This window comes from Macrosteles quadrilineatus, unplaced genomic scaffold (genome assembly GCF_028750875.1).
Source record: "Macrosteles quadrilineatus isolate MER2022 unplaced genomic scaffold, UCM_ALF_1.0 Scaffold_7__1_contigs__length_78375512, whole genome shotgun sequence".
NCBI classification, from domain to species: Eukaryota; Metazoa; Arthropoda; class Insecta; order Hemiptera; family Cicadellidae; genus Macrosteles; species Macrosteles quadrilineatus.
Genome location: NW_026542600.1, coordinates 19,218,881 through 19,238,114, shown reverse-complemented (window position 1 = coordinate 19,238,114; position 19,234 = coordinate 19,218,881). Strand labels below are relative to the sequence as shown.

The 19,234-nt window shown below is 33.6% G+C and overlaps 1 protein-coding gene across 1 annotated transcript in view; it reads right to left on the bottom strand.

The window, feature by feature from the left end:
• Positions 1-1,482: 1,482 nt before the first annotated feature.
• LOC128998452 (uncharacterized) overlaps positions 1,483-19,234 on the bottom strand; it is a 45,581-nt gene continuing 27,829 nt past the window's right edge. The window contains exons 10-17 of the mRNA XM_054424583.1: positions 15,201-15,333; positions 13,456-13,552; positions 12,385-12,560; positions 11,639-11,804; positions 9,974-10,101; positions 8,972-9,315; positions 5,074-5,139; positions 1,483-3,546 (exon numbers count right to left, since the gene is read on the bottom strand). Coding sequence (XP_054280558.1) covers positions 3,432-3,546; positions 5,074-5,139; positions 8,972-9,315; positions 9,974-10,101; positions 11,639-11,804; positions 12,385-12,560; positions 13,456-13,552; positions 15,201-15,333 — 1,225 coding nt within the window. The 3' untranslated portion in view covers positions 1,483-3,431. The remainder of the gene's footprint in view (positions 3,547-5,073; positions 5,140-8,971; positions 9,316-9,973; positions 10,102-11,638; positions 11,805-12,384; positions 12,561-13,455; positions 13,553-15,200; positions 15,334-19,234) is intronic.

Below are 19,234 nucleotides of genomic sequence, written 5' to 3'. Positions count from 1 at the left end.
TCAAAGGTGTACAATGAAGCTGAACAGGAAACCTGTAATCGTAAATGAATTTTCTACGCAATAGAGAAATTTAAATAAAGACTGATAAAATAAACGCCGTAAAATAATTATTGAATTTGTTATTTTTAATCTTTGAACGGCTCCCTTTTTTTACTCACTTGTACATTTGAGTTCAGATTTGAGATATTGTATCCCACTAATAAAGCCTTTTAATTTGATATGCATATCAAGCCATGCCTACAATTTATGATTTCCTTCTGACCTTTAGCGGGCGCCCAAAAATTGCAACAACAATAAATCTTTCAACGACTGCCATTTTTGACTCAGTTGCCCGTTTGAGTTCGGGTTTGCGGCATTGTATTTTACGAACAAAGATCTTTAATTTGATGTACATATCAAATCAATCAATCCTTACCTTAAATGTTTTCTTCTGAATCCTAGCGGGCCACCCCCTTGAGAAGGCAGCGTATCATTAAAAATGAATTAAAATGATTTTTGTATCCAGTGACTTTGTTCCAAGTTTTGTAGCAATATCTTTATTATTTGTTGAAATATTTTGCTACCTCCTGGACTTTTAAAGTGTTAAAGATAGCCAAAAAAATGACCATATTTAAGCTTCTGTAACCATTCACTACAAGTCATGAAGAGGACAATTCTTGTTTAGAATTTTTTGTAGATTATTTTTTTAAAGGAAGGATTTTTTCCTAAAATGCATAGTTTCTGAGATATTCAATAAAAACAAAAAAGTGCCATTTTCCAACTTTGACCTCTTCCCAAACCTGATGCTCAAATAGGGGTAACCTTTTTTTACCGAACATTATGTGGATTGTACTGAATAATTTGGAGTCAAAAGTGTGCTTTCACTTTGGATTTCCGGGTTAAGCCCTTTTTTTACTAATCACACCGTACTATCAGTGACAACAAGCATCTTAAAGAAAAATCAAGTAGTGTTTGTTGTTCAACTTCTCTTTCATTCATTTATCATAAGTAAGCTACATCCAACTCTCTTAAGTTGTTTGATTTATACGACAAAAGAAATCAAAGAAATAATTCTTTTTGATTTAAGATATGCTGGAAATAACTTTTTAACTGAAAAACTTTTTAACAAGATTTCTCCAATACTCAAAACTTCTTGTTGTAGATCCTTTTAAAGCAGGGGTTGCACATTTTTTGTAAAACAATACACACTAAAGTCTATTTTAAATTGATGAACAAGAGCTTTAAAAATTTAAAATTTTAGATTAAAAGAGTAATACATAAATACATACACAGTTTTCCTACCCAGCAGAATTTTAAATTTCTGTAAGATCAAATAAAACTTGGGATGTAATGGAACTTTTATCCTATATATGCAATTCATAAATTCTTGTGAAAAACTGTATTACACACAAGCAAAAACAAGTGTAGGATATAATGAATGGAAAACAAAATTAACAACATTAGCAACAACATATAAAAGTTTTATTTTTACATATATACGTTTTTACATATATATTTTTAACATGTATTATTTCCAGTCTTGTAATATATATATAATACAGTAAACTTATCCGGACACCTTTTCACCAGACTACATTCGACAGAAATGACATCTCTTTAACCGGACAATTTTTACCAGCACATTGGTTCAACCGGAGGAGATCGACAGAATGTGGGCGGTACTGAAACGACTGTTCTTGTGAGAAAGATTTGAGACCAGTGATTACATGTCTAAATACAATGCTCTCATAAATTTAAGTCAAATATCACAGTAAATAGTCCATTTTAATGAGTTTTTGGGGACGTTGGCTTAACCGGAAAACCCGTTATCCGGACTGGCCTCGGTCCCGAGGAGTCCGGATAAGAGGGAGTCTACTGTATAATATCATTTTACAATACAAAATATAGTGTAACTGAAGTGAATAGAGAAAATTCAATCACAATTGTGTTATACAATTTTTACACAAAAAAAAAACTAATAAAAGTAAGTGTTTGTTTCTTGTTTCAATTGAAAAAAAAAACCCACTAGTTGCCAACGCCTAGTTGTCATGTATAAGATATTAGATATGGATAATAAGAATATTATTATCTAGTGATGTGTCAAAACCGAGTCTCAAATTTCAAAACCATCAAAACTTTGGAAAAGTTTCTGTTTCGAGATTCAAAAGTTTCGAAATTGAAGATTTGGTATCTTTGTTTTTGAAACTACCGACATTTTTTGGTGTCATTATTGTTGTTTAAACACACAAGCTGGAAAAATGAATCAATTACCGTAAATTACATTCTGACCTAACAAAGGTACCTATCTTAAATACTAATAATAGCGTACAATTAAGTTTTATACCCATATTTACTAAACACAAATAAATATTGACCACTAAATGTTCTAAATATCATTTTTATGTTTGGGGTCAGTAGTTTAATTTACTTTAATGTTTGATGTAGGTCAAAAATTATGTTTTTGTGTGTGTTTGAATTTAATCAATCGCATATTTATGCTTTGTCAGGGCCAGGACTCAATTTCTTTCAGTTTTGATTGTATAATAAATATTTTATTACTACCCGTATTATTGTAGTAAAACTTTAACTAAAAAGGCTTAGTGTTTGGGTTTTGAGATTAGGGATTCAGGATTTGATTTATTGAGTTTCGTTTTTTGTTTTAGATTAGAAATTTCTGGTTTTGGCCATCACTATTACAATCATATATCTACATTGAATCATACATAGTAGTCTAGCAAGTTATATTACATTGTAGGCTTATTGGTAAGTTGGTAACACACTGTTTGTGGACCAATAAACTAATAAACACAATCACAAAATAACAGAATATGAAAAATGCCCTAAAAGTATTAGAATAAGCCAATAAGCTCAATCAACATATAACTACTACTCTTTACAGGCATATCGGTCATGATGAAAAATGTTCAGTTTATCCTTTTGGAACTTAATTTCTACATACTACAATATATAATTTTCTTAGCATAAAAAAAAACTTTTTTTCACCATCGAATGTTTCACACAGTCTTCATTCACTTCACCATTGTTTGTCACAGCACAGCACTGTTTTTCAATACTGTTGTTATTATATGGAAACACGTGTTCACTGCCTGCAGCTCTTGCTTGAGTGCTAAAGGCTCCATTTTACATCCATGAGCATGTGATTTGTGATATCACCTGGTCGAATTGATAACCATCAGTACGTGGCAGATCACGGACAAATTGTCGAAGTTGTTGGAGTCCATCAACATTATAGCGTAACCTGGAGTCTACACTACGATTTAGATGAAAGCACTGACTTATTCAAATACACTTTTTATACTGATTTAATCCCAACTAATATTGAGAGATAACTTTGAATTTAAAAACACATTAAGGTATCTTACAAAGGTTACCTTATAGGTAAAGATTGATACTAGTCTAATGTAAACGTCAAGTACAACTGATGTAAGAGACTATTGTTTTTTCAACATATCTTGGAAGTCTTTGTTTGAGAGAGGTTTACTCTGAAGGCACGTGCCTGGCTGGGACTCATTGTGAACTAATTCCTCTTCTGACGGAGCTGGGGTGCTGAAAAAAATGCATTGACTTTAAAAATTGCTCACATAATGTTCACAGTTTAGCATTGAACAAAAAACTGTCAATGTAACAAAATACAATATTTTGGAGAAAAATCAATACTGTAATCAAATAGTACTCACGTCTCAAACTAATATTTTGACCTTTAATGCTTGGAATTAGAAGTAAGAATTAAAATCATGATAAGCCTGGATCTCATAAATAATACATTGTACTTGATAACTATACATTTATTGACTCTATAACGACAATGATGGACATACAGTAGACCCTCAATAACAAGTCACCCTTGATAACAAGTCTTATTTTTTAATCCCTATAAGAGTCTTGTTATCAAGGTTGTACTGTACTACTCATTAGCATTGTAACAAGTGATGAAAACTGCATACTTCTGATTCAAATTCTCAAAAATTTACCTATATTATATAGAAAAAAATTTGGGTGTGCAGACAAACCATTTATGGTATGCACTTTTGTAAACTATCTATTGAAAATTATTGTGTTATTTAATTGTTTGATTGATTTGATTAAAGAACCATGGGTTAGGCATGTGAACCGACTAAAGTTAAATTGGTGGAATGGGGGCACACAAATACAGCTCGTGACATCTAAGCTGGCACTTGGCCTAGCACGGGCAGTGTAGGCGGGAGGAGGGTGGAGGTAGGGAAAAGACCGGACTGCAAACATTTCCGCTACCTAACGGGGTTTACTCCCCTTGTATTATGTACTTGAGCGCCTTCATATGGGTCGCGAGGACAGTTGATGCAACCCGCATGACGGGACATAATGTTTTTGAAATAGGTACTAGTAGCGATCGGCCAAGTGCCAGATTAGATGTCACGAGCTGTACCTCTCATAAGCCCATAAAATGTTAAAGCCATGTCGGCAAGGAAGGTTATGGCAACAGTTTTGGGATAGGAAAGGTGTGATTATTGTGGATTTCCTGGAACGAGACATAACAACCATCTCAGTAAGGTATTGCAAAACAATTGCCGACAACGCCTGACCCCACACGGAAAATCAAACATAGTTCTGGAATCATTTAACTGGGTGTATCTGAGTCCTCGAAATGTGTCATCAATAAGGATTACATAGGTTCACTCTGGCAGTACTCAGGTAATTTTATACTTTTTATGAAAACTGTGTCTTTGATTCATTTACGATTAGAGCAATAGAGCTATGAATTTCAGATGTGCCCTTAGTGGCAGCAGTTCAACTTTAGTTAATTGTTCAAATCTGACTACTTTAAATTATATGATTGGTTTGGTATATTATTGAGTTCTGTGTCATGGTATAGTTTACTTACAGAAAAAAACAAGGGAAACAAAAGACTGATTGAATAAAAAAGCACTGTGAAATAACAACAATTATAATAATTGCTACAGTCAAGCCATAAACGGCTTTTGTAGCTAAATTGTATGTGTTTTGTAAATTTGTACTTTTTGTAAGTAAATAAATCAAATAAAATTAGTTAAGAAAAGCTGTTTATTAAAGACAGTAATTCATTTATGTACTCACCCTAATTTCCTGATCTTAGGAACACTATCGCCTGTTGGTGAACTCTGACGAAACCCTACCCTCCGACTGAAATCATATTAGACATTAGCAAACATTAAATTTAAAGAATTAATATAGTACTAGGTACAGTACTCCTAGGATATATGGGAATTTATGTAATCAAACTAACAAAATAGTAACACTTACTTCTATTAACGAAAACAATTTTAAAGTACAATAGAACCCCTCGTATCCAACCTCGTCATTACCTCCTCCTCGGGATATTCGACCTTGTGTCCGACCGTCTACTTGATCACGGATGTTGCCGATATCGCGGCAGAAGATCGCTACTGTTGCCGAGACCGTAAGATGAGCTCACGGGTGTTACCATGGTCGGGAGAGACAATTAAGCCTCATTCTCACAACGCGTGGTAGGGAGAAGACTCTGATATCCTTGATCAGGGGCTCATATTGACATAAAAATGGAGTGGAGTAATAAAACTATGATTGAGTTTTTGGACTTATAAGAACAGTAAGCTGTAATTTGTAATCCACAACATTAACACTATAAAGACAGGGACGAATTTAAAACTTCCCTGACATGCATACATTTAAGCCGGTTGCTTCCATAAACCTTAACCCATTAACTACCAAATCTACACAATAAAGACCCCAAGAAAACCTACAAACAGGACTCAATGGCTAGGTCTTTCCCTCCTAGCCCATCAGTGGATCATGAAATCTACGAACCAGGGAGATCGGCGATACCTACAACGTGTCGTAAGAACGAGGCTTAACCGGTATCGCCAAGACCACAAGTCATGTTCACAGGTATTGCCGTGGTCGCGAGAGACGATTACTGGAGTTGCAAGACATGCTCACGGGTGTTGCCGTGGTCGCAGGAGACAATTACTGGTGAAGCGGGACCGCAAGTTCCTCACGGTATCCTACCATGGCCTAATTCTACTGTAAATAATCTTGATAATGTTCTATTTAGAACAGCAAATGCAAGACTGCTTCTACACTAGCGCAATCTGACCCTCGAGGCTTGATGACTGGACCCTCAGGGTCTTTCTTCATGAACGCTTAGATATTAGTATGTTTCTTACTAAACGTGTAAGCGTTGGTAATTTTGTGTGGAAAAAAGCTGATTTGATTCAAGAAAACATTATGAGGTTGGGCTTGTTTCTTAACTTTTAGGTTGTTATTTTTTCAGGGTTTAGATTATTGTTTGAAAATTATTTTAAATCATAAATGCATATTATTACTTTATTACTGCATTTATTACTTTCTCCCCCTATTCATAGTAGGCCTATTAGAGAAAAACTAAAAAGTGTTGTTTTCGCCAAAATTTTCGAGTTTGAGTTTTGAGTGGTAATATCCATTTGGGGTTGTCTGGATGTGTACTGAGCTATAGACCACAACTGTAGTCCGATTTTGATGAAATTGGGTATGTAGGTAATAATCCATGGTATCACCATTCAATTTTTTAATTTTTTTAAAATTATGACTTGTAATGGGGATTTTCCCATAAAAACCCATAAAATAACGGAAACATCAAATTTCTTCGGAAATGGCACGAACGATTATGATAAAAATTTAGTATGTTGTAGCCCTTTAAGTTCTGAACAAAATGGTATGACTCCCATTTCTGTAAAAAATATGATTCAAAAGTTAGTGTAAATTATGTTATTTTCTCATAAAACCCCCTTAAAATAAGAGAAAATCGTATTTTTGAAAGAAACCAGTTTTTATTGAAATTAGTATGTGGTAATCCTTATAATTCAAAACAACATAGTACAGCCCCCCATTGCTACAGGTTGTTGACAAGCTTATGGGAGAAATTATTTGTCAGATTGCTGATACCATTTATTATTTTATGTTGCAACAGGGTCTCACTTCAACTTAAAAATTAGCATTATTTGTGTCATTGAAAAGGGTCAGGAAAATCGTGGTGCTACAATTCTACAATTCTGCCATAGCCACAATTCTTTTATTTCTTATTCATACTTAATTTTCATAACTCTTAAAGCCTCAATTTGCTATGAATCAAATCAATTTATTCATCACAAAAATTCATAATACAGAGACTGAATATCAGCAATGAATATGTGTCATGTCAGACATGCATTATAAATAGTTTACACATACATAGAATACTTTTGGACTTATAAGATGTTCGGACTAATAAAACAATTGTCTCCAAACTGCAACCCCTCAGAACTGAGAAGATGGGAACTAAGCTACCAATGGTTCACCCACTCTAGAAACCCACCAAACCTTAATAAAAGATAATCCCCATTCCTCACCTTTCATGGCAGGCTAGTGTAGATATATTTTTTATATGTGTGTGTACATGTGTAAATAGTGTAAATATAGTGGATTATTCAAAATGAGTTAACATATTCATACATATGCAACAGTAAAAACAGTTTTTAGTCTCTTCATCTGTGTTGGCAACCCTGACAGGTGTAATAGATTCAAATTGTAACTGCCATTGCCATTTCTCCAGTGGATGAAAAAGTGATTAGTGACCACGACCACGACAATTCCTACTTTTGTGATATTTATTTCATGTATCTCTATGGACTTATTTATTCCTGTAAATTTCCAAATAAAAACCTTTGGGATTTGAAACATTTATAAACTCCTATAGTTCTGATGTGTGTATACTCTTCCTATGCTCTGACAAATGAACCAAAGGAATAATATCCATTTTATTTTTAGTAGTGCCATTTGTGTTTATTATTGTGTGATTTATCAGTTAGTTGCATTTATTGAGGAATAATTTACATTGGTATACCGATACAACAGAAATTTACAGGTTCATTAAGCGCCTTGGTAAGACATTTGCTATAATATTGTTGGCAAGAAAATACTAGTATATTTCTTTACTAAATCAAATATAGCAGCAAATCTATAACAGGAAATAGGGCACTTCAAATGAAGGTTGTTCTAGAGAAAACTAGCGCTCACATGCTCATTTCAGTTACTTCCACGCATTATTCAAAACCTTAGAGAGTTTGGCTTTTATCGAGCTTGAGGGAAAATTTTGAAAATTCCATTGGAGCCATGTGAATATTAATAATATTATCCACAGAACTATGATATTATTTCAGTTTTGTTATCAGGCTTACAGGAATTGAATTTCTTTGGGGCTGTTAGAATTTAATGTGCATTGAAACATTAGTTATCAGAACTATGGGAATTCCCAGGGAAAGCTTGAGTACAATCATAATTGTAGTGGCATCACAGCGTGTCATAGCAGACCTTAATGATAAATGGTATGGTAAATAAATATGCGAGTGGCTGTTATAACATTAGAGTAGCCGTCGCGACACTACAGCAACAACCAAATCACCTGATTGAGTTAAGATACACGATGTTCAAGAAACTTTTTCATAAAACAATTGTGAAAAGTAAAATGCTTTCAAAATTTAACCCTTCCCGGACGGGTGACTGATATATCCGCCTAAGTCTTTGTCGATAAAGGACGGGTGGCGGATATATCCGCTTATGGTTTTTGATGTTCCGGACGGGAAGCGGATATATCTGCCTTCTCTTCAGACAGACTGGCAGGTGCTAGAGCGTAACCAGACGTTTTGCAGTACCAAGGCGCCACTTTCCTGCTCATTCCATGGCATTTAAATGTAAAAATTTCCTGTGGAATAAACCATTCATTCATAATGAATGACATACATAAAATTCATTACCAAAGTACAGTCTAGACATTTACAGAACCGTAAAACCTCAACGCAATTATTAAAACATTGTTCTAAGTTTATGTCAGTAAGCTGCCTATTCAAATTAGCCTATATCAAGATGTTGGATCAAAATGTTAACTAGTTTTTAGCTATTAAAAAATTTAAAATAATTAACCAATTTAGGAGAAAATAGTTTTCCTTAATCAATTACTTACCTCATATGTGTTCTTTTTGGCGCTTTGGGCTCATCCCGTGCAGCTAATGACCTAGGAACAAACGGGGTTTTATTTTTTGGTTTTTCTTTTAACTTTTTGAATAGTTCCGGTGGAATCTGTGGACCAATATTCGGGATCTCACTATTTAAATTGTCAGGGAGGGAAGATGACCCAGAACTATCAGCAGGGATTTTGCTTGATGATGGCCCAGTTTTCCCCTTTCTTGGCAATTTTTTCACATTCTTTCCTTCATTCTTTTGTGAAATAAATCCCAAACGGCTTTTAACTTCTTCCCCAAACAAATCACCATCTTTTATCTTTTCATGGACAGTTTGTGCATCTTCCTAGAACCAAAAAATAGTTTTCTGTTATAGCTACATTATTGTACAACTTATTAGTTATAGCTTTGACAATAACTATTGCAATTCTGTGTCTAATGACAATTGAGGATTATAATTCAGTTCAAAATACTGATGCATTTACAAAATTACGCTACATACGAAAAAGTTTAAAGATCATGTAACATCTTTGGGGGAAATATTTTATAAAAATATTTCAAGATTCTATTTTTTAAATACTTTTACTGTACATTATTTTACTATTCACAGCTTGTTGGTTGCTTGTTTTATAAGTGGTAAAATAACCATTGATATTTTAATTGTATAGCAAGTTAGAATTTGAAAAGTTAAAGGTACCATGACGATAATAGTCAAAAGGTAGATGAATTGTTATTACTGAGCATAAAAAAATAATACAAATGCAAATGGGGGTAAAAATAAAAAAAATACTCTTAAATACAATACATTAAACAATACTAGAATAAATTTAATCAATAATCTATGAGTTGTTTATATCTAAATCCATTGAACATTAAATTTTCCCTTGATAAAAATGAGTATTGAGTTGAGTTAACAGTCAGATTCTAGTCAATAAAATTAAAAGTAGTTACCTATATAAGACAAGTAACTATACATAAGTGCTATACGAATTCAATTCACTTACGGTAAAGTGAAATTCAACTTGAACTGTAAAAGTTGAGTCGGTATCTTTAATCACAACATCTTTGACATGAGCATAAGCAGAAAGCTTGGACACAACTGCTTCTTTGTCTTTATATTTTGGATCCAGGCCTGGAACATTCATTACAATATTTTACATTGAATAATCAAATACCGTACCCAAGTCACATATTCTAATTTTGGTATATTCTTTCAAGTTTATTCTTTTTACCAACGATTTGCCGCAACAAATAGGAGATGCCTGCCTTACTCTTATGTATGCTGATGACACAACCTTAGTGTTTAATGAACCACTAGCTGAAAATCTAGAAGTAAAATCCTATGTGTCACTCAGTATGGCCTACCAATACTGCTATAACAATGATCTCGCAGTAAACGCGTCTAAAACAACTCAAATAGCTTTTGGCCGTAAATCTCAAGAAGTGCCACGACTCCCAGATGTAGAAGTGGAAGATGAAGCTAAGTTTTTGGGCATCACACTCGACAAGAATTTAACCTGGACCCCTCATGTGGACAATATATGTAAAAAATTAAGTTCAACCATCTATGCTCTTAAACATATAAAAAATGCAACAGATGACATGACAACAAAAGTAGCATACTTTGCACTTTTCGAGTCGCATATGAGATATGGACTTGTAGCATGGGGTGGAACCTCTGCCACTAACATGCAAAGAGTTCTCAGAAAACAAAAAAAGGCAGTCAGAATAACTGCAGGACTCCACAGACTCGACAGCTGCAGGGAAGCATTCAGGTCTTTCAAAGTACTTACCCTTGTAGCACTCTACATCCAGGAAGTTGTGTTATTTGCAGTAAGAAATAACCTTACAAGGCGTGGCGAATGCACCAACACAACCTGAGAAACACCATGCAGTACAACCTTCCACAACATCGCATGGCACAGTTTGAAAAGAAACCTTCATACGCAGGAATGAAAATCTACAACAGGCTACCTCCAGATCTAAGAAGCAAGTCAGAAGATGACCTCAAACCAGCTTTGCATCAATGGCTCATTAATCGACCTTTCTATTCCTTAGAAGAATACTATCAACAGGTCTTTGACTAAACAACACCTCAACCACACATTTAGAAAAAATTTTAAATTGACGCTACTACTATTCTTAATGAATGTGTAAATAAAGATTAATTGTCTATTGTCTATTGTCAAGTTGTGTGTTTCTTGAACTAGGTGCAGACTTACCATAAATTCAGGTAAGTCTGCTATCCTAACAAAAATCTTTAAATCTCAAACCTTTGTGTCCAATATTAGAATATATAATAGGTTACATACCTTGTTCCGTTTTCAGTCTTAACTTAGTCTATGGATGACTAGTTTCGTGTACAAAGACCCATTATCAAATCCTTATTTAAAACATAATATTGAATATGGTCAAATATCCGACGTAAGTCTTCATCAATGTATACATGCAGGTTGACGACACATAAAATTTACACATTTAAAAAACAAAAGTTACAAATACATTTAAAACGATAGGCCGGCCACATTTCATACGGGACAAACTGACGCAGGTTACACGGCGGACACGACAGAACTGTATATGTCAAAATATGTCCAATATTAGAACATTTTTTTGTCAAAAGGTATTCTAATAAAAAAAAATAATAAAAAACAAAACAACGAGCTTACCAAATATAGTGACAGTAGTAGGTTTTGCTTTTTCATGTTCTTTTGTCCTAGTGTTAAATTTTTTTGGAATAATAGACTGTTCTCTTATAATGTAATGGAACATTTTTACAGGTCTGCTACCAACTAGCTTATGGTCAAAGTCTTTAATAGCCAATTCAGCGAGTTCCTGCAATCAGATCAAACAAATTTGTATCAAAGTCCACAACAATAAAATGAAACCTTAATGTTTACTTTATTCAATAAATTTTAAACCCAGAAATCTGAGAAAGTATACAAAAAAGTTTTATTCTAGTTTTTATTTTTATTTTTTAGGACAGAAATCCATTAAAAAGCCTTTATTGTAAATGTGGAAGATGTTTACACAGTAGTCAACAATTCAAGTTAAAACTCCACAAAGATGTGATATCATGATTTCATGTGAAAATAAAGCACAATTATATCATTACTGGGGGAGTAAAGCATGAAGAAGGCCAGTAAACCACTATGATTTCATATTTGTAGGTGGATGCACAATAAGGGATAATTGTGGGAGAAAATCACGACAATATTGTATGCGTAGAATTCCGTAGATCATTCCCCTAAAGACACAATATTATGTTTTGTACAACAGGAAGCAGTCAAACAATACAGTAATTTATAGAATCAATATTTGTTAGGAAATATCTCTTTTGAAAACTACTAGTAGATATTAGGTTGACACCAAATGTCATGGATTAACATTTCAATTTGTAATGGTTCGTACTTACTGCAGATGGAAACTGCAAGATAGCTTGGCCTCGGTTTTGGCCAAATTTATCTTTCAAGATTTTTGTAGAGGATGGAAAAACCCCTTCACTGTTCAGTGCGGTTACTAAGTCTTCTTCTTTGACCTTGTAGTCTAAGTTCACGACAAAAACCTTTAACTCCTGATTCTCAAAAGTTTCTGCAACCAATTGAAATTCTGATACATAGGTGGAACTATAAATTATAAAAAGTTGTAGTTTTTAAGTAAATTGTTCAAACTTTATTTGTATTGTTTGTAATTGAATCGAGTTAATTCTTTTCTATTTTTGTAAGCAGTTTTATTCGTATAGTATACGTTAAAATCAAATTAAAATAATAAGGGTTCCGGCCGCAACCTTACAAATAAAATACATCCAAGACCTATTTATTATGTGATTTCAAGAGAATATCTTTTAAAATTAGACCCAACACAGGTGATTATTGCGTTTAAGAAAATCTTACACATTTTTGGCGGACTCTAAAAATGTTTACAAAGATGTATAAACCATAGACCACTACTGTTTATTCTCAATATCTATTGTTGTCTTTAACCTTCAAAATTAGTTTTGGGGCAAAAGGCCTATTATCAAACCTGAATGCTGATTGTATAGTAAACATATTCAAATTATCAAAAGGAATGTATGTATAATATTTTGGATATCTAATGCCTATGATTCTAAACCTATTTACTGCATTCTTTAATGTACATACTTGCTTTTGTGACCTATTTGTCACTAAAGTGTAGCTATTTGAACGTCGGTAATTGAAGCTTTCAGTTACGAATAATCTATAACACTACAACTTCATGTTGTAGCAAGAATACATCACAACCAGAGTATATATCACAATTAATTATTATGTCAAGCATACTAATAGTTGCAACTCATACAAATTTTCTTGAAGAACTTGATACTCAAGTTGAATGTTGAACTAGGTCACTCCAGTAAACCTCTAGGAAATACTGATATTTTACAATACCAAAGCAGCCTCCTTAATTTTGAAAAAAAAACCAAATAGAAGAAGAATATTGAGTCAATGATCTCAGGATCACTTACCCAAATCTTTGTGTTCTGTCTCTGAAGGTGTATATTGTCCACCATTAGCTACAGACAGAGAATTGGAGTCATACTTGACGTTGGCATTACCGGATTCCTAGAACAGCAAATCAAACGTTGGAATTCACAGTCTTTTCAGTAGAAAAACAATATCATCAATAAGAACTTTGAAAGAATATTGCACGTTTGCAATTTCAATTGAAGAAACTATTTTGGGTGAGGTTCATAATGTCCAAATTTCACAAACTCCAACGTCTAAAATATTAAATAAACAGTGTGTTTCATAATCTCCAAATTTCATAAACTCCAAAACTATAACTTTCAAATAAGCACCGTTTCACAATGTCCAAGTTTCACAAACTCCAACGGTTATTTCACAATGTACAACGTTAATATATTAAATAAACAGAGCGGTTCATAATGTCCAAATTTCATAAACTCCAAAAATAGAACTTTCAAATACTTACTGTTTTACAACCTCCAAATTTCACAAACTCCAACGATTAGAATATTAAATTAACACAGCGGTACATAATCTCAAAATTTCATAAGCTCCAATGGTACAGTCTCTGCAAGTCGCTGCAGAGGTTGCCGTGGTTCGGTATGTAGGCCCTACACGTTCTAGTGTTGTAGCGGCGCGACACGAAATATCATTGTTGGTCTGTAGTTGCTTTGTTAAGAGTGTAAAGTATTGGTAATACCCCTTCTGCAGCAAACCTGCAGACTAATTGAATTTCCATTTTCCTTATTTGATTTACACTATCAATGAAGTTATTAGTTTATATATTGCAACATGGATAATAGTTAATATAATTGTACTTCCTAACTAATATTATAAATTTGAAAGTTTGTGTGTGTGTTTTCTTTGTATTTTATGTATTTCTGCGTTTATGTATGTTAGTTTCTACCTTTTTATGTTGTTTCAACTCATCCTTTTGGTGGGTAGACTGAATAAAGTGCAAGGTTTTCGGCACTTTTCTAAGAACAGGCTATTTTTATTTTACACACAAAAAACTACTGATGTAGTCATCATGAAAATTTAACAGCTATGAGAAAATATACTTATAAAACATATTTATTATAGTTTTAAAATTTTTCATCGGTAAAAAAAATCTCTTGCGATATTTGTAGTGGCTTTTTAATTGAGAGACGGAACAGTTAAGAAACTCAGCTGAAAGTTTGAATTAAAGATATCAAAAATATAAAAATGTAAATTTAATTTGCACATTATGTGTTAACACATATTTGAGTCACAGAGCTAAGTGTTTTTCAATCATTAAAATGCACGTATAATCAGTAGTTGAGCGCCGGCGGACGGTGCCTGCTATCTGACCGTGCCAACCACTGTAGAGACTTCTGGCTCAGACTGTACCGTTGGAGCTTATGAAATTTGGAGATTATGAACCGCTCTGTTTATTTGGTATTTAAACGTTGGATTTTGTGAAATTTGGACATTGTGAAACGGTGATTATTTGAATGTTATAGATTTGGAGCTTATGAAATTTGGAGTTTATGAATTGCTCCCACTATTTTGTATGGTTCTTATGGATTTTTAACCTCGACCAACCATCATAAAAGTTCATATGTATGTATACGGTATGGATATTAATTATTTTGAATTAAATAAATGGAAAATGGCTTTTATATCTAATCACATTTTGCTGATATTACCACATGAGTAACTAGTTAAATAAGTAAACAATTAATTGTATTTTTTATGTAAACTCTGTGACACTTTGACTCACCTGAGATTCCATCGACTTCAATGGCTTTTTACATGATCTTTTAGAGAATCCATTAGGAAAAAATCCATTGATCATAGATGATGAGATCAGATCATCAAAATTGTCAGGATATTTGTAGTTATACTTGGCAAGCCTGAAAATACCTGGTATGTTAATAAAAAGCAAAAGCACCAACAAATACACTGCATAGCACCCTAAATAAATGTATCAATGTAGACTTCTTAATACTTTTTTATCCAGTTTTTTTTTTTTTTATAATAAAATATGTCACTATCAGCACTCTGTACAGAAAGTAGCTATTTTCCATGACAGGTGTTGTCAATCAGCTATCAATTTGTCCACTACGCACACTAGTACACACATGCACTATTTTAGCAAATTTCCCTATAGGGAAGTAGCTATTACCGTAAGTCTCATGGTAACACCTAGGCCCGGGACCGATTTACTTTTTCATTTTGATGCCAACTACTTTGTTTTAAGTTAAAGTGCCTGCCACAAACCGCCGTAGAAATATAGTATATTAAGAAAACTTTGTTAAAGAAAAAAAGAGAAAAAAATGTAAACTATTTGTTTGTTAGCCTTATATTGTATCAACTGGACCTCACCGACAAGTTTTTTAAACTTGGCGAGGCCAAGCTGTTGTAATTTCCATAATAAATATATTTTAATATATTTGAATTTTGAAGGTGTAAGGTGGGATAAACTTGAATGAGTTCGCGAACCAGCATGATCGGACCATGGGAACGGGGTTTAACGGGGGGTTTTATGCGATAAAAATGGGGTTTTCTAATTTTTTACCCTTAACACTAATACCGAAACCCTACCTAGGCTGACGTTAACCGAAACCCCCGGTCTGAGAGACCCCATTTGAAAAATAATGGACCCCGCTTAGGCACACACAAACCGAAACCCTCGGCCTGTGGGACCCCGCTTTAAAATACACTAACGATGGGCTTCTGAGACGGGCATGTTATGAACAGACAACCTGTCAAGGTCATGGCACCCATGCAAAATGAACAAACAATATATCAATAGGGGAGGAAAAGGGGGGTAGGTATTGGGGGAATGGAATCTCCCAAGTAAACAGTGTTGCCAACATGCGTTTTTGAAAATTCCCGTGGGCCCGTCAAATCGGGGTTTCGGTATTAGTGTTAAAACACAAAATTTTTAAATTTGTCTCTAAACCTTTTTAAAGAGCTTAAAAAAACAAATAATTTAGTATATCAAAGTGTTTTTGTCCGGTGATTGGTTACGGAGAAATTTCAATTGTTAATTTAAAATTCCCATGTTATTCTTATGGAGAATATTGTAAAATGTTATAGTTGGCTTGTTTATGGATATATTTTGATCAAACTTGGCGGATTTATTTATTTCCTACTAAGCTATTGATATTTTAATAAAAAACACACTTTATTAGTTTCCCTGTAGCAGCTAACCTAGGTACTCGTTAAACATAATGTTAATTTGATTGAAAATCAATCCAGGCAAATGGAAATTCGCTTAGTCGGCAGGTTTGCTGCAGCGGGGGTATTTATAATTTAAATCAGCTTATTCTACTGTTAAATCTATGAAACCACAAATAGATATTTATGTTGTGATGAAACGTATCGTTCATAGCTACTGCAGTACGGTAAGTGAATTTCAGACCCTTGCCCCAATTTCCTTTCCTTATTGTCTTCGCTTTGTAGGTGAAACTCACTCTAACATGCTCAGCGAATTCCTGTATCTGACTTTGCCTCACACATAAAACTTGAATGCACACTAAAAATGTTACCTTAGGCACTTGTAATGAAATATACTATTATCGTATAAAGTAGTACATACAGGGTGAGTTTTAAATGTCCCCCCCCCCAAACCTTTTTCTACATTTTTTCAAATATCAATCCCAGACCACTTCCAAACATTGTTGGGTAGTAAGTACTTCATTTTGACAAGGTGGTCATTTCTGGCCGCCATCTTGGATCCGCCATATTGGATGCAAAATATTTTTTTCAAATGTAAAGGTGGGGTTGTGACCCATTATTTTGAACTAGATTTTTACCTTGATTACAATGCCACAAACCGTTTAAAAAATCTTGATTCATTCAAAAGTTATGAGGGCTTTTTAAAACTTTATTTTTAGCCCATTTTAACATTGTGCATTTACAAACTAAGGACCATAATCTCAAAATAGTGCTAGATAAACATAAGTATACACTACCAGTCATTGTCGACTTATTTTCACTTGGTTATGACTGATGTAATTTTTTCGGCCGCCATCTTAGATCCGCCATTTTGAAATATGATAAATTATTTTAAATATGAAGGGGGTGTTGTGACCCATCATTTCGGATTACTTTTTTAAGCTGAACTCAATTCCATGATCCGTTTTTCATTTTCATATTATTATTTTGAAATATTCACATTTTTAACCAAAAAATTCAATATCTCATAAATAAAACTTGATAACAAAAAAATGATTGCGGCATTGAGTTAAGCTTAAAAAAGTAGTTCGAAATGATGGGTCACAACACACCCTTTATATTTAAAATAATCACATTTCAAAATGGCGGATCCAAGATGGCGGCCGAAAAAATACATCAGTCATAACAAAGAGAAAATATGATGACAATGACTGGTAGTGTATACTTATCTTTATCTAGCACTATTTTGAGATTATGGTCCTTAGTTTGTAAATGCACAATGTTAAAATGGGCTAAAAATAAAGTTTTAAAAAGCCCTCATAACTTTTGAATGATACAAGATTTTTTTTAACGGTTTGTGGCGTTGTAATCAGGGTAAAAATCTAGTTCAAAATAATGGGTCACAACCCCACCTTTACATTTGAAAAAAATATTTTGCATCCAATATGGCGGATCCAAGATGGTGGCCAGAAATGACCACCTTGTCAAAATGAAGTACTTACTACCCAACAATGTTTGGAAGTGGTCTGGGATTGATATTTGAAAAAATGTAGAAAAAAGTTGGGGGGGGGGGACATTTAAAACTCACCCTGTATAAATTGTCAGCATAAATATATATTTCTTGTAATAGGAAGGGAATGGGAATATTGAGCGAGTTTCTGGCATATACAGTGGAGCATTTATTCAAAACCTGTTCAAAACTTTGGTTAACTTAACGGAAGAAAGTAACTAAAATATATACTTTAATTAATATATACTCAGTGGCAGTTTGTACAGATTAGATGGTTCATCCAAATGTAAACGCATAGTGCTTAGTATTCTTGATAAACTTAAAATATTGGAGTGGTTTAAAAGTGGATTGAGATGAGCAAGAATATGGAGTTGGAAATGCAACAATATCTGATATTAAAAGGAACTGAACTCTACATTAAGAAACTATAAAAATTACTGAAAACGAGGACTTGAGACACCGACACCACAGTGTACACATGGGTTATGCAGGTGCGTTGGCATGAAACCAATCATGGACCTTTGATTTGTGAAAAATCACTTGAAATGAATAACAAACTTGCTGGCAACACTGACTATATAGTGTCAATTGGCTCGCTGAAACTTTAGACATGAAATGAGGAATTTTGCTACCCAAAGTGAAAAGATCTGTACTGACAGATTCTGGAGGAATGTTCATCTTAATAATATACAAGTTGATCATACCTAATGATGTAATATGTAAAATCCAAATATTCCCCATCTTTCAAACGTATATACACAGTCATTATGAAAACAGAGATCCCTGTCCCAACCGTAGGGTCAAGGTGAGTTAGCGTGTAAAAAAAAAACTGTATGTTAAGCATATAAGCTACAAACATTTTACTGACAAAACGTCTCTGACCAAAAAAAACATTTTGACAAAGATATTTTCTACACATATTAATTTATATTAAAAAAATGAACAACTTATTTACAGCCAAACAGTCAACAAGGAGCATTAAAAGATAAGCTCTTTATTCAATTGGGTAATTTGTAGAGGTGTGCGGATATTCGAAAAATCAGGTCGGATTCGGTTCAGTTCGGATATCCAAATCCCCTTAAATATCCTTTTGAAATCTTCATTAACATCATAAGTTTCCA